At 43.7% G+C, this 16,243-nt stretch overlaps 1 protein-coding gene across 1 annotated transcript in view; it reads right to left on the bottom strand.

Moving 5' to 3' along the window:
- tiam1a (TIAM Rac1 associated GEF 1a) overlaps positions 1-15,283 on the bottom strand; it is a 49,797-nt gene extending 34,514 nt beyond the window's left edge. The window contains 3 exon segments of the mRNA XM_079171127.1: positions 2-418; positions 1,525-1,630; positions 15,086-15,283. Coding sequence (XP_079027253.1) covers positions 2-411 — 410 coding nt within the window. The 5' untranslated portion in view covers positions 412-418; positions 1,525-1,630; positions 15,086-15,283.
- Between the last annotated feature and the right edge of the window lie 960 nt (positions 15,284-16,243).

Here is a 16,243-nt window from a genome sequence, read left to right as displayed (position 1 = left end):
CCCCATGGAGTCCTCTTCCCCCGCTTGAGCAACAGTGTCCGCCTCTGAGGTTTCGGGAGTCGGCGTGGCCAACGGGTCGTCATCTTGTTGATAGGACTCCGGGCTCATTGACATAGCAACGCGCTGCGTCCAGTGAGGGTTGATGCCAAACTCTCCGAAAGCATCTGTGGCGTTGAACGGTTCCAGGCCGTTCTCCGCCAGGGATTGTGGGATGCTAGGGGTGCTGGAGGAGCGAGTTGAGGCATCAGAGTTTCTGTGTTCCTGTTTCACGGAAGAAGAGAGGCGGGAGCGTCGGGTGACCGGCTGCTTGCTGGAGATGCGGAGTGACCGGGACGTGTGCTTTCGGGAGAGATGTCCCGCCACATCGCCGTAGAAACCACTGTCTCCATTTTGACTTTCTACATTTCCCATGATTCAACTGTAGATTAAGGATGAAACACATTATTTAAGCTTGTATATATATATATAGGTGGATATTTTTTAAATCATTGAGAGATATGTACTCTGCTTTTAAATCATTACCAAAGTGTAGGCTTTGTCCTCTAGTGGCATTGGCACGTTTACTGACATTTATAGCAGAAAAGCAGGTCAATCTCTGTGCTGGATGAGTGAGTAACATTTGATGACCCATTAACTAATGGTGATACGTCAGCGGTATCAAGGATCTCTTTGAATGTCTTGTTGAGTTCAGCTGTCAGGCAGATGACATCAAGGATCGGGTATCCAACAATTGAGGGGGAGGTTCCCCTGGCCAGTTTTGGGCTACGTAAACTGACCTGAATATTTGGTCATTTGCTCAGCACGACGCACCTCGACGGGGTCGCACAGGGACAACAGAGTTAATTAAAAATTGATTTAGAGCACAGGCACAGTTAACATTTCACAGAGGCTTCCTGAGGGTTTTCTGCTGTTGTCCCATTCAGTATTTTCAGTGACTACAAAGACATCTAACATTTGAAATGCCCAAACTTTTAATAGTTGTATTTTAATTTGATAAATGTAAGTGTTTGAAACGTTACAGTGCACTGCAGCAGCATGGCACGGTTGATACAAGGATGGACCGCCTGATACTTTCCGCAGCACTTCTCCCCTTCAGTGGTGTCGAAATTATTTATTAGCCATATTCCCTAAACAGTTGAATATGTTTTTAACTGCTGATCACAAAGTTATCCCAGCATCCTGCATCGCCTCTTGCTCTCTGTTATGTAAGCTCATGAAGCTGCTGAGTCAAATGCTGTCAGAGCAGTTGGTCCTCTGTGAGTCACACATCATCAAATCCACACCATCAGGTTCTCAGTGTGGGCTCAAACTGCAGAGAGCAACTGACAACATCTCGTCTAACAAGTATAACGTTTGTTTTTAACAAATTATTTAATCTTGTGTTTCTTTTCTGTTAAGTTAGGAAAAATAAAGCAGCAATATAAGCATTAAAATAAACTGGATTTTACAGCCCTATACAAAATGAAATTACTGTTGCTGTGCTTTTATTGCAGTTAGAGACCAAGGTGTACAAACTGTAGTTACCTGTGGTTGAGCAGCCGCATCATCAATTGCTCCACATCAGCGCGGTGTCTTCTCTCACCGACCGCATGATCCTCCACACTTCCTCAAACGGCGGTGTCAGATTGCCCTGAGAGGAACAAGAAGGGAGAGAAGTGTTTCAGTGGAGCTCTCACAACTTCAAAGTGACCTGATGTGTCAAACGCATCACAGAGGAGGAGGAGGAGGAAGACGAGGACGGGAAGGTGCTTCTAAAAACTACTGCAGAGCATCTGCCAGGTAGGACACATAGAGCGGGTGAAGCAAAGTTGAAAGGAAAGCTGTGAAGCACACTAGAGAGGAGGTCTATATGATAAGAGATAAAAGAGAATAAAGGACACTGTGGTCAGGAAGCCTGGAGTTAAGATAATGCAGTGAGGCAAGTAAGATGAAGAAACACACATTTAAATACACACATACACAAACTCACAGATCATCAGAAACAAAGAGCAGAGGTAGTGTCTGAGCCTGAGGGGGGAGAAAATAAATCACAAACAACTGCAATTTCTTTGATCTGCAACCTGAAACTCATTGCCAACCTGAAAGCACACAGGCATGTACAGGCATGTGCACAAATTATTTTGGGATAACACCCCTTGTTTCCCTGCAGACAAAGAGATGTGCACGCGTGCACACGCACGCGCACACACACACACGGACATTGTGGGTAAAATGACAGAACATGAAAGCAGCTATGCAGAATGATTTTCAGCTTAAGACTCAATTAAGTGATCCTTTCCAACACGACCTAATTTTCTCTAATAACAGCCCTGAGCTGCTTAGAGTAGACCAGGATTTCCATAATGTGCTATGTATAGTGTGAAGGTATGCAAGTGCACTCATTGTGTGTAGTTTTGCACATATTTTCAGTTCAGAAAAAGATTCTGAAAATGTAGTTTATGTGTAGAACGAGGCAAATATAACTGATGGTCAGGAGACTGACTGCTGATCTCATTGTTGCAAACACTATCAGATGTATTTGTGTTCTAATAAGCGTACAAGCAGGAAAATAATGGAGGAGTAATCAGTTCACTGTCATGCAAAAAAAAAAAAAAATGAGAGAGAGAAATACAGCCTTTATCAATTGCAAAGCAGATGTCAATCTGTACAGGGTGTGTTTACATCCTTCACATCTGGTGAGTAATTTTGGAAGGCCAACAAAGCATTTGTTCCCTAAAGTCCACAGTGCTGGCCTGACTTTACTGCTTCCTGTTACTTTCACTCCATTCTGCCTACAGCTGCTGCTTTTAACATTGTTAATAATAAGATAACGTACTGTCACTTTGTTTATTCTCTAGGGCAGAAATACAATAAATCAACCGTGTTACAGTTCTGGGAAAAGACACAGAAATGAGAGTTCAGAAAAGGAGAAGTGAAAAGGACAATAAGAGACGTGAAGGCCATTGCTGAACACGTACAGAGAACACATACACAGTGTTTCGTTCCACCGGTCAACCTGCACCATGTGTGTTTGTGTATTTAAACTGCAGCACATTTCTCCTCATCTGTGGGAAGCAGTTACATAAGCTGAACTTGACCCTGATACTTCTCCTCCTCTTCCTCTCCCTCCAGCCTTTATTTCTCATCCCTCCTCCATCCCATCCGGCCTGATGAGACTTATCCCAACCCACATGCTGGCCACCTACCCCCCCCCCCCCCAAAACAAACAGAAACACACAAAGTACAATGCACACACAATGCATGACAGGTGCTGCATATTTACTTTGGAGCTAGTTCTGCTTTCCTTTTAAATCTGGCATCAGTGTAATGTTTTGACAATAAATGCAAACACAGGACTTGATATCTAAAATGTTTTATAGATAGATGGCACATATAGTGGGTAAATGGAAAGCAATATAACTCACTCGTAAAAAAAAATGGCAACAAACAAAAAATACTGTTGCCAAGCCACATCGTTCATCTGTGCGTCTATCTGTCTGAGTCTGAGTTCAGTGTGAAAAAACACACACACACACAGGCCGAACAAACAAAACAATCCTGTCTGACACAACACATGGGAAATCACAACGCTGCCTTTCCTCTGGCGGTGTACAGTCTAAAATGTTTAGTCTCTTAGTTTCTCCTCCTTCCCGTGGCCTGCAGCAGAGCACGGAAGAGGGAGAGGGGTAACGAGGAGAGGAAGGGGCTCTCTGCTAAACCCACGTAAAGCTGAGAGGTGAGGCGAGGCTGCAGGCCAAACCCACGATGAGGGAGGGTGGTGATGTTGGTGCAGACACAGAATGGAAAAAAAAGAAAAACCACATATTGGGAGTCCTGTGCTATGAATAGAAGTTTGATATGGAAAACTGTGAAAAACTGGGGAGGGTAGAAATGAAGAACGAGAGAGAGAGGGAGAGATAGATAGAGGCAAATTTGGGGGGTCCTATTGTTGCCGAGGTTTAAGTGGATAAGTAGACATGTGCTCTGGCTGCCTCTCTTCGGGCTTAATTGAGGGAGCCGAGACAAAAGGGGAAACATAATTATTCGCTCTCTTTCTCTCAGTCTCTCGCTCTCATTCTCGCAGTATATTAACACATTGAGAGAGCGTATTAATACAATGGCCTGCGTAACAGCAGCCAAAGCATTACCAGGCAGACATGCCCAATAACAGACGAGCGCACACACACACATACACTGAGAGGGGACAAAGAACTATGTTTACTTAAAATAAAATACTGGTTAAATGTCTCACTAAAAACACAACTCCAAGACCATTTGCTCCATTTTGAAATTCTGTATTTGATTTTTATTTGCTGTATTATTTCACAACATCTACACAACACAATAGCACATCTGCTGTTTTCCGAGCACAGCGGCAGGTTCTTCCGGAGACACGGCTGAGCATCTTACAGGGCCTGAATGTGCCACTTAACTACGCCGTCAAGTACAACTCTGTACTGGAGCTGTCAAACTCCTATTGCCACATTGCCACAGTTGCGTTGGAAAGATGCTCAACACCTATGTGCTCTCACGTCCATCACCTAACACATGAACACACACACACACACACACACACACACACAGACACAAGCAGGTAGTTTCTTGCAGCATACAATAGAGTACAATAGTACAAAGGCAGTCATGCTTCCAGTCACACACACCTGCACAATCCCAAGAGAAATTCCGAGCAGGTTTTCCGACTCACACACATGCTCGCACTCTTTGGAAAAATACCAAAGGCCTGTCAGAACAGCCATGAAGCAGGCACACCCTACTCCCCCCCCCCCCCCCCCCCCCCGCCGCCAATCTATCTCTGCACCTGTCTCACAGCTCCACCCTACATGACACACAGCTCAGCTCTCCAGTTTCAACATGACGTGGATGTGCGCTGCTGTACTGCACTGTACTGCGATTGAAACCAAACAAAACCTGTCTCATTGCTTTTATAAGCCTGTCTTTGTCATGGAGTGGCTGCTGTAATTAGACTTCAAATTATGAAATCGACAAGCACATGAATTACATCCCCAAAATATAACAACCCATCATAAATGACCTTGCTTTTACAATATACTTACAATTCTACTTCTACTGATTTAAAGCTTGAATTTGGCACAAGAGGCCAGTAAAGATGGTGGCTGGAGTATGTGTAACTCTATTATAAACTGTTGTCTTTATCAACAACAAATTACCTGTTGCAAATACATTTCTCTAACATGTGAACAGGGTCCCATCAATAAATAAAGCAAGTCATCTCCAGTTTAAAAAGAACTTCAATATTTTTAACTTGTAACTTCTTTAATTTGGTGTGTACAGTATGTTTTATTGTTCTGTCTTGGAGTCATTCTGAGCTATTAGCTGTTGGTCACAATGTATTTATTACGCAAGAGGAGCAAACACTGATCAGTTGTGATGAAATCAAATTAATTCTCGAGAGTCCCACACTAGTTTAAGGCTGTATAATTATAGTTTCTGATTTTAAATGAACAACGGTTGATGACACTAGACAGTCTTTTATGGCCTCAACATTTTGGGGACCAAAGTACCAACATAGACAACCCAATAAATGATTCAAAGTCAATTGTCCAACCCTAAAAGAGACATTGAAGGCAGCAACAGTAGTCTGGACACTTCTGTAACCAGAGAAGCTCTTGGCTTGACTGATATTCCCTCACCTTTCTCTGCACCCTCGAACCACGACCACCCCACCCCTCCATCAAACATCAAAACACATGATGCAGCCGTTGGACTCACCCTTCCCTTAGGCCTTCTTCCAGCACCTTTTACATTCCTAAAATGGTTACCGTACCCCCCCCCCCCCCACCTCAGGGCAGGGACTTTGAGGTTAACGCTCTCTCTGGGGGGTAAACAAAGGAATTTCCCTGATGGAGCAGACGTCATTCCAAGCAAGTCAAAATAGAACACCATGGGAATCTGGGAGACATTTTTTATCGGAGCCCCTCCATGCGCCCCGATTTTGCATGCACACCTGCACACCCCTGCGGAAATACACACAAACACACCTGCACGCATGCATGCATGTGCATCCGGCTTCCTTGTTGTTGTTTTACGCTGAGCAAACCTGCTTTGAAAGATAACAAACACACCGTGAATAACATGTGATTCAGGACTGGGTGCAGGCTCAGTGGTCCACACAAATAAGGATCGGGGACGTATTTGTGAGTGACTGTCTGTATGTGCACACCGCTGTGTGCATTGTTCATATTTGAAGAGGAACTATATCTATCCAACGGCAAGATAACGGTCAGACGTGCTCTGAAAATATTCTATTGTAGAGATGGGAGCGCACACTCCACTGCTCTCACACAGTCCCGCTGAGACGGGAGTGTCTCAGACATCACTGGTAGAATTCCCTGGAAGAGGGAGATTAGCTTCTTATTCATCCTTTTGGGATCTGACAAGACACGCGCCACATCCCCCCTCTCTCAGCTTAAACACACACGTGCACATACACAAACAGCTTGCCCGCAAGCATTGAGTCTCGGCTGCTGCTTAAATCAAACATTCATTTTTTCTTTTAACTGGTGAGAGACAAATTATAATTCCTTCCTGAAGAGCACTTTCATTTCGAGGCCACAGAGGAGGGCAAAGCATCAAAACGACAGGAGAAAAAAAATGAAGACGATTGCTATTCATTTACTATGCTCCCCTCTTTCCGTCTACTGTGGAGGAAAAGAGACAAGAATTAGGATTGCGATGATGATGATGGTCGGAAAGCAAATTCACTGCCAGTTAATAACCATGCTAAACAAAATAAAAAATATAGATAACAGTAAAATAAAACCAGAGGAAATAGATACGGCACAGTATAGCATGTGCAAAATGACACATATAATGGATTATAGATTTTGGGTCAATGTTTGTGTGACATCTGAGGATCAAGTGGAATTCAGTGTCAGCCAATTCATTCCACTTCACTCCTCAAGTGTCACTAACTTCATTAAATACGCTCCTCCGTCTTTCTAGGAGCTTACACTGTACGCTCCTTAACTCAGATTTCAGACCGTCTCTGCAGCACGGTGCAGTCAGGGATTACCATATTTTAAAGAAAATCCTCCTACCACGAGTCCTGCATTGAGTGCGAGGCCCAGGAGTCAATGAGTGTGTGTAGCGTTTGACGCGCTCCACTCTGTAGCTGCTGCTGCTGAGTGCTAACTCAGCGATCCGTGAGTCCCTGTATGAATTCAAAGACAGGAAACCCCATAGATTTAAACCTCTCATTATGATCTTTCAAGATGTATATTTTAATGTGAGGCCATTTACACTGGATGATCAGAGCACTCTATTCTCCCGCTTGTTCTGAGATGAAGGAGGAGATCAAGGCGCGTAAGCCTAAATGAAATCCATCCTGGACTTCTGTTGCAGGTTACTATGCCACTTGAAATCCTCTTGTCCATAGAGTGCATTCATCAGCAAGCAGCAGGTTGCATGACAAATGGCGAACTATCGTTTGCTTTTTTGGTTTGAATCCTAATGAATCATCATCGTCTGTCTGCTGTTCCTCAATCAACGCACCCTCGTTCTTCCTAATGAAATAGTGATTGCACAGACAATCGCCACCCAGTCATCAAAACCAATCAACGGAATATTCATGTGGTGATTTGCTGCTCCAAATATGTGAGCGGCAGTACAAGAAGTGTTGTTTAATTAATTATCCAGGAGGAGCGGGACGAAGCGTTGACTGTGCTCCACATTCAGCTGGTAACCGTAGAAACCCTGCGGGGCAGGAAGCAGCCTGGGGGAGGAGCGGCTACAGAAGAAGAGGAGCAGCCTAACTGTGCGGACTGGGCAGCGTATTTGAATGTATTTGAATTTCTTGAAATGACACCTGAATGATATCCTTCTACAGGCTTGATGGAAAAAGAAACACAAGAAAATATAATATATTATATATATTATATTATATATATATATATATTTTTTAACTCCTGCACTGTAGCACACACTGGAATCGTGCTGTTTGTGGGACGTGATTTTTCTTTTTCTTTTATTTTATTGTGTGCAAACTATCCAGTTTTTCCTGTTTTATCTGAGTCACACTGAGACAAATTCCTCTCAGCTTGGTTGACACGGCAATGAAGTAATGAAGTGGGATAAGACACACTTCTGTAAAGAGCTGATAAGCCTGAAATAATTGAGTAGTGCTATGGCTTGAAAGGGTGATTCCTTCTCATTAATTCTCCACTTTTGACCTATTGGGGAAAGTTTTGTTTTTCTTATCCACATTAAAGCTCTAATACTTTAAGTATTGTTAATAAAAAGTATTCAATATTTTATTGGGAAAAGTGCACTGTTGAAAACCCATTCAAAGTTTCTATTACTTCCTGTGAAGTAGTACCCCAATTACATTTATTTCAGGCTGTAAAATTACCAAGTTTAAATTTAAATATACTTAATTTTGGCACCATATATTGTCAGACATTGACAAAGACTGGCAGACAAACACAGACAGGTGTGAATGGAGCCAAATTGGCGGGTAATACTCCCTCTTCCGCTCTGCGCAGGCTGAAAGGACAGCGAAATAACAGGGTGGGTGACTGAGAGAGAGAGAGAGACATAAGAGGGTTTTAGGCAAAGGTAGACTGATTGAGGCGGGAGGTTGAGACAGGGGGATAGGATGAGAGAAGCTCGAGGGTCTGAAAAAAAATGATGGTGTTGAAAGGGGATGAGAGGTTGTTAGAGCTGGTGGAATGGAGTGTTTGGTGGGCCACAGGTAGAAAGATGAATGATGTGTGCTGAGGTGGAAGGAGACATAAGAGGTAAAGAGGTGGAGTGGTGCTGATAGGTCCTGAGGGGCTGATAGAGATAGATGTTGTGTCAGTTCAAAGTAGGGCACATGTGAACAGGCCCGATTTGTTGTCAGTAACGATATGGCTGGGGTAAGACTATCTGGAGAGCGTTATTGGAGAGGTTATTGTGACCAGATTGTCTGTAAGAAAGATAGAGATAGCGTGATTGTGGTTTTGCTGCAACAATGCAATATGCAGGTATTAGCTTCCTCTGGTTTTAATCAAATTGTTAGAGTGATGCAAAGACAATGTTATCACTTCATTAATTAGGAGTTCTGCTGAGGCTCTGCAAATCCTTTGTAATACTACATTAGCCAGGGAGCAAGAGCGAGGCTTTGCACAAGGACAGGTAGGGAGGGAAGGAAAACAAGTGGAGAGGGTACTGTGGGGGAAGAAAGAGGAGAAAGGAAATGAAAGATTATGGGTGGAGAAGGAGTAGAGGAGACACCATGGCAGTATAATCCTCACAGAGGTGAGTAAGCAGGTAGCGTAAAGAAAGAAGTTAGCGGCAGAGCAATGGGCAACACAGCGGTGTGCTGCAGAGAGAGGGGGGGAGGGGGGGACAGCGGGAGGTGGAAGAGGAAGTTATCTTAGTGGATCCCTGCAGCTGGGTCAACAGCAGCGCTTGCAAACAAAGCCTCCCCTTGAAGAAGAGACGGGAGACAATGCACTGCAGTGAGGGATGGGGGTAAGAAATGTTTAGCAAGAACGTGACAGACAGTATGTTGTGTCTCTGCCTCTCTGGCCAAAACTGCTAGACTAAAACTAAACTCAGTGGAGGTTGAGGCTGAAAAGAATATTTTTATTATTTTCATTTTTTCATAATTGAGCAGTCATTTAATGCCCAGAGCCCAACGTTTACCTCTTCAAATGGCTTGTTATAGCACTATTAGAGACATCCACATACATCCTTTAGGTTTTAGGTTTAATTATCTTCAGGAAAGCAAGCCCCTGTGTATATACCTTATGGATCAATAGACACACACAGCACAGTATTGCAATATGTAATAGTTCTGATGTATAGCAGCACCATAGTAAATGTAAATAAAAGGTTGGTAAGCCGTAATCAACTCCCCGGCTACAAAACAAAAGACCTCCGGTTTTCTGCCAATGTTTAAATGATGATGGCGACAGATAAAACTATCACTGAGACAAGGATGTCAACAACATGTCAGCAATGTGGCGTCTCTTCAGTGGATGGGGTTGGATCTAGGTCAATGGGTCCATTTCCTGGGAGTTGAGCTCGTGTGCGGACACGAGCTGGGGGGTTATTGTTTGGGCTCTGAGTGGCTACGGTGAATAGAGCCTCTCCTCTCAGTGCATTAGTGACCTGTATAAGCTCCACACGACTCACTGACATCTGAGTGCAGGCCTGAGGGGAGAGGACAAAGGCAATCTGACCACACATGCACACACATTCACGTGTCTAAAAACCAACGCACCAGGAGACAACAACAAAAACACACGGTCTGATAGGACCCTTATACAGCAGTCACCACAAGGGTTTTTATCCTAAAAGAATCTCAAACCAAAGAACAAAAAGAAAAGCCATGCAGCTCTGCCCGTAAGCCTTCATCTTTGTGTTCACACACGCGCACATTCAGACATATTCGCACATGCGACACACTTACAAATGCACATACAGGCTTTTGAGACCGCCGTCTTGTACGATCCCACCGCATCACTTCCAGGTCAACAAGCAGGAACGTGAAGTGTGACTATGTGATGAGCACTGAGCTGCTGGTCAGCACTCTCTTTATGTAACTAATGTAATGTGGGGGTTGGAAGAAAGCAGGAGGAGAGGAGAGACAATGGCCAAGTGGCTTGTTTCCTCTGCTTTAATTACACATGTGGATGTAAACTTGGACGGAAAGACACAAACACTGACACAAAAAGGGGGGCGTAAAGATTTCCAAGCAGATGAAAAAAAGGGAATCCCGGGAAGGCCAAATCTCCTCAGTGCCAACAAAGCATAAAGACTATCTTTGAAGAGACTCTTCGCACTCCCACAGTAATTCCTCCTTTAAATCCATACTCAGCACTTCACACACACACACACATGTATTTCCACTCTCTCACTCTGAAGTCTCTCACGCAAGCTTCCTGTTCTGGTAACATTGTCTCAATGCATGGACTTCAAATTGTACTTCTTTGGCATGACACATATCAGCTTGTGTGAACTGCGCACATCCTTTGTTTCCTCATAGCTCAGAAAACAAAATTATACATATTCACCTTCTCTGCTTTTTTTTCTCCCACTGTTCCTCTGAATTGAGGGCACCCGAGAAAAATATGAAGATCTAACCTTGTGTATATCAAATAAGATGTAGATTCATGCACATAAGCACAGACACACGCATTTACACATCATCAGTCGGCAGCCAGAGCCGATGTGTGTGGGCTGGAACGCAACACTGATCAGAGATAATGGGCAGACATGACAGGGATGGCAACGCTGTCACACCAAGAGAGGAAGGAAGGGGTGATGAGATAGCAAGAGAGACAAAGAAAAAAAGAGAGAGAAAGGGGGAGGGAGCAAAGGAAGGAAGGAAAGAAGAAACTCCCAATTCATCAGCAGACACGGAACAGACAAAAGATGGGAAATGAGTGAACATGCCAGCTCATGTCAGCTCTGAGACACCCCTCCCCCGTCTGAACCCCTTCACAAATTACAGGCATCCCCTTCTGCTTCTTTGCATCTTTTCCCCCTTCTTCCCATCGGGGGGTTGATGTTGAGGAGTCGGGCACAAAACAAAAGTTCTTCACCTGATGTTTCCCACTCCCTGGCAAACAACGCTCGTAGCCCTGCTCAACCAGACGAGTGACATTACTAATGGACGCACATAAGCAAACGCGTCAGTGTGACATAATGTTCTCACCGTCTCGTTCAGCCTCTCTTGCGCAATTCCTCATATTTTCAAAAGGTTATGCAAAAGGCTGGGAACAGGGAATACAGACACACAAACGTGCACATGCATTCATATGTATGTAAAATCCCAGTGGTTTCCAGCCTGTTCGAGAGGAAAAAAATGAAAACAATGTCTCATCATAATCAACAATAGCATTGTTTATGACACCAAATACTTTCCCCCTGCTTTCCTGTTTTCAAATCATCTCACAACCTGTCAGATTTATCTTGTGAAGCATTGCCGTATACTATAACGACACTGCAAAGGGATTCCCCTTACTATTGAATGCAGCCATGACAGAACCGGCACCTTAATTAGACACACTCAGTGAAACCACAGATAAGGAAAATCATTTCAGCGTCCCTCCACCCTCAGCTGTCAGTTTTGTCTCGGTTTTCCCAAAACAGACTTCAACGATATCTGTCTGGTACTGGGCTGCGAGTGACAGCAGCGGGGACTGGGGAGACTGGGAGACGGGCACACAGAAGACAGACAGACACACAGAGAACCCCACAGGCTCACAGTCAAACACAAACATTTAAACAGCTTGATTGCATGTGGGGAGATGGGCACTGGGGGCTGCATAAGCCCTGTATTTGCTCAACAGCAGAAATAAGTAGACCTCTGAGGAAGAGAAGCATTTTCCAACAACGGTTAGAAGATGAGAGAAGAAGACGGACAAAGATGAGGGAGAGAGAATAAGAGATCATCTCTTTCATGTTAATTGCATCATCCCTTTATCATGCCCGCCACATGCTCATCAAACTGCATCTTATGTACTGTATCTATAATCATGAAGAGCGGGGGCGTCCGTCTGCTCTGCCACAAGGTCAGAAGAGTCACAGTCACTGCGGAGGATAAAGACGTGAGAGTATTTGCAACAAGCTGGAGTTCCATGTTGTTGATGGCAGTGACGGTGATTATTATTTCCATCTATAATGTATTATTTGATGCATGGAGCGCTGTATGAGCTGTTGGCGACGTGGCAACTTTCTTGCTCGATTTAGGGACTTTTGGAGCGTGGAGGCAGTTTAAGGCTGGATGTGTGTAAAAGAGGACATGTCTATACCTATAACTGCCTATAGGTGAGCTGACTTAGCCTGAAAGCAGTGTATCAATCTGGGTCACTAAGTACACACACACACACAATACAAATACACCCGTCCTGCACACCCACAGGGCTCACTTAGCGGAGCCCCATCCCCCGTTTCACGCTCACATACTATATTAGCTTACTGTACACAGATGGAGCACATGGTTGTGTGGATGCGCACATATTTGTTCTGAACACACACTTGCACACATAGTAAATGGACACACACATTCAAATAGACATGGATGAGGGATGTGTAACTGTGTATGAGATAATGGCCTTCCCCCCATTTCACATCCCCAGGCTTTCGCAAGGTCTTTGTCAGTTTTGAAAAAAAAAAAGTGTGTGCACGCACACACACACACACACAGACACATACGCACACACACACCAGTTTTTATCTGCCACTATGAATCCTTTCACGGATCACTTCCTCAAAACACACAATATTCAACTTCCTTATAGCAGCAACTGAAGCAGTGAATTGTAGCAAGAAAGATAACGAGAAAGAGAAGGGAGGGAGGGGGAAAGAGATGGCTAGTTCTCAATATTAAAACAAACACTAAGAGCAAAGTCTGTAGCAAAATCTGAGTGCAAATATTCTTAAAGAAATTCGTTATTCAGTATTCAATTGAAGTTGAAATAGGCTACTGACTTTCTAAGTAACTACTAAATTGTTCCCAGTGGTTAGGCCAGTCCAATATATTGTAGCAGGCTGAATGAACAACAAACTGAAAATCTCTTTGGACGAAAGCCACATTTACCAAATTACAGGTATTTTGGCTTCTTGTTCTGTTTTATCAGCTCGCCTAAAACCTGGACTTGGCATGCCACAGCAATATTAAGCAGTAAACTGTAAACACTATGAGTGGTAAATATCTTGTCTTGTTGATCAAAAGGTCCTGATATCAAATCTAGAACTAAATAACAAATTGTCTCGCAAAACTCACGTCATCTTATTTTTACTATATTTCATTTGATTTGTACTGAACTCCAAACCAAATATAATTTTTTTTCTTCTCCAGAGAGCTAGGAAAGTGATGGAGGAGAAAGGACATCGGAGACACCATGCCCTTTGACCCCTCATAATTCTTCGTCTGTCTGGAAGCCTAAAGACGACCCTCTGCGCCGCTGAGAACTAACATATCTACTAACCCACACACATTTGAGTGTCAGATGGTAAATACGTCTGAAGTAATAAGTAGGAGGTAAAAGTCCACATTTGCACACTTTCCTCCTTTGTTTTTGTTTCACTTGAAACTTGTCCCTTATCCCCTCTCTCTTACGCTACCTCTCTCTCTCTCTCTCCTGTTGGCTACTCTGCCGAGTCTTCACTGCCTTTTTCTGCTGTTTCATCGTCTTTAAGTAGCTCTTAGGTCTCCCTTTTTATCTGTCTCTTTCCTCTCCTATCCTCTATTAATATGTCCACACAACACAACACAGCACGCACACATACACACAAAGTAGGCTAATGTCTTTATCAGATCCAAACGCGTTAGCGTGGATCACACGCTCTCTCTCGTCATTTCGCATTGTTGAACCTTTGATGGCACAACCAGACATTTTCAGGACTGACCTGTGCTACAGCTTAAAGTCACGATTACCGTAAGTACCACTTGAGTTTTTATCTGGAGTCATTTCATCTTTCGTCTTACGTAAAAGCACACTTTTCAAATATGCACATGCGTTACTTTGTTTGCCCTTTGAGCTGAGCCGTTAGTTCAATGGCGGGGAAATGTCAGGTGGTACCAGTCCAGAGGGCTGTTAAGCTATTTTGTTATCACTAAATTACCTCGGGTAGGAAACCCGGCAATGTCCCAGTGAGAACATTAATGATTGATAAAGTGCTTTCATCAACACACACACACACAGGCCCACGCAGATTGGTTATTTGAACAAAATGTGTGAAATGCTATTTTCTTGCAGTTCTCTTGTATTAAATATATACTGTATATGAGTGTTTGTGTGTGAGAGAGAGTGGGAGAGCCCCATCAAGAGGATAGAGCCACCACCAAACAGTAGCAAAGTGTTAAATTACACACACAAAAAAAGACACATTATGTAAGAAAGCATACAAAATATGTTGGTATACAGACATTGGCACACATACATACATGGACCATGCAGTCAGATGCACACATTTGAACTCTTTACCTCTGCTCATCCAAACGGTTAACAAATCATCTAAACACACACAACATGAAGCCAGTCATCTTCAACACCCAAACAACTCTATCTCTGTCACTCACAGAGCCCCCCAAAAACACATCCTCAAAACATGAAAGGAATCTCTTTACCTTTGCTTAAGCTCCCAGTGCTTCCTGTGTGAGTAACAGTTAATTCCCCGTGGTGGTTAAAACCCAGTCAGCGTGTATCCTCTCCGAGAGCAAACAGGGGAATCCTTGCATCGGTGAGACGTCTCCTGGACTCCAGCGCAGTGTTCGACTCTACACGCACACACACACACACACACACACACACACATTACAGCACATACTCACACATGCTGCCTCTTAGACGCTTAGACCAGACTGAAGGCAGCGGAGAGGGGGTGTGTGTGCGCTGGCTGAGTCTGAGCCCGCCCTCTTCTCTCTGGTTCTCTTCTCTCCCACACGCACTCATCCTGCCCTCCTCCTTCCTCCCTCTCTCTCTCGCTCTCTCGCTCTCTCTCTCTCCAATTTCACCTCCCCCGGCTTGCCAATTGACTGCCAGCATGTATGCTGGGTCTGTGCCTCTGAGCTTTTAGATGTCCCAGTCCTCTTTTTAATTGCTGGCTCTCTGGCCTCAAGTTCTACACAAAAAAACAAAAAAACAAAGACACACAGATAAAGTTGACAAGCAGAGGCATGCATAGACAGATAAGGATACAGACATAAACACATTCACAAGTAAAATATATGGATTGACACAGTCATTTTTTGAAAAAGATCATAAATCATACAAATCTACACTCTGAAAAGTAAGTCGGAAATGTCATCTTAAAAATAGAGTATGACCCTCAGCTGAGGTGCTGAAGCTATAGACTATCAAACTTAATGGAAAAAAAGCATCCACACACTTGAATCTGTGCACGAATATTCTTGCCCTGAAGATGGTCTCCAACCGAAAGCTTGCTTTGTAAAAAAAAAAAGATTGTTGCACACATCTGAGTGTGTGAATGTTTTTTAGGGGTTTTTTTGTATAAAGGAAATGTCATCCTAAAATAAGTACCTTCTAAAAATTTTAAAAAGTGCCAGAATAGAGATGTGGTTTGAGCAGAAAGGTGCAGCGAGGTGTTCAAGAAGAATCCATCTCATTCCTTGGAAACCTTCCATGAGAGCGGCTGAAGCTTGTGGTATGCTGCGGCTTCACTCTTGTATTCTTTTCCAGCCATCTTTCCTTTACTATCTTATCACCCACCCGGCTTTTTGCAACAGAGGCTTTAAATAAAAAAGAATGAACCCTCAAGTAGTTTT

Source organism: Pholis gunnellus, assembly GCF_910591455.1.
Source record: "Pholis gunnellus genome assembly, chromosome: 13".
NCBI lineage: Eukaryota > Metazoa > Chordata > Actinopteri > Perciformes > Pholidae > Pholis > Pholis gunnellus.
Note: the sequence above shows the minus strand (reverse complement) of the source record. Positions and strands in the feature narration are given on the sequence as shown.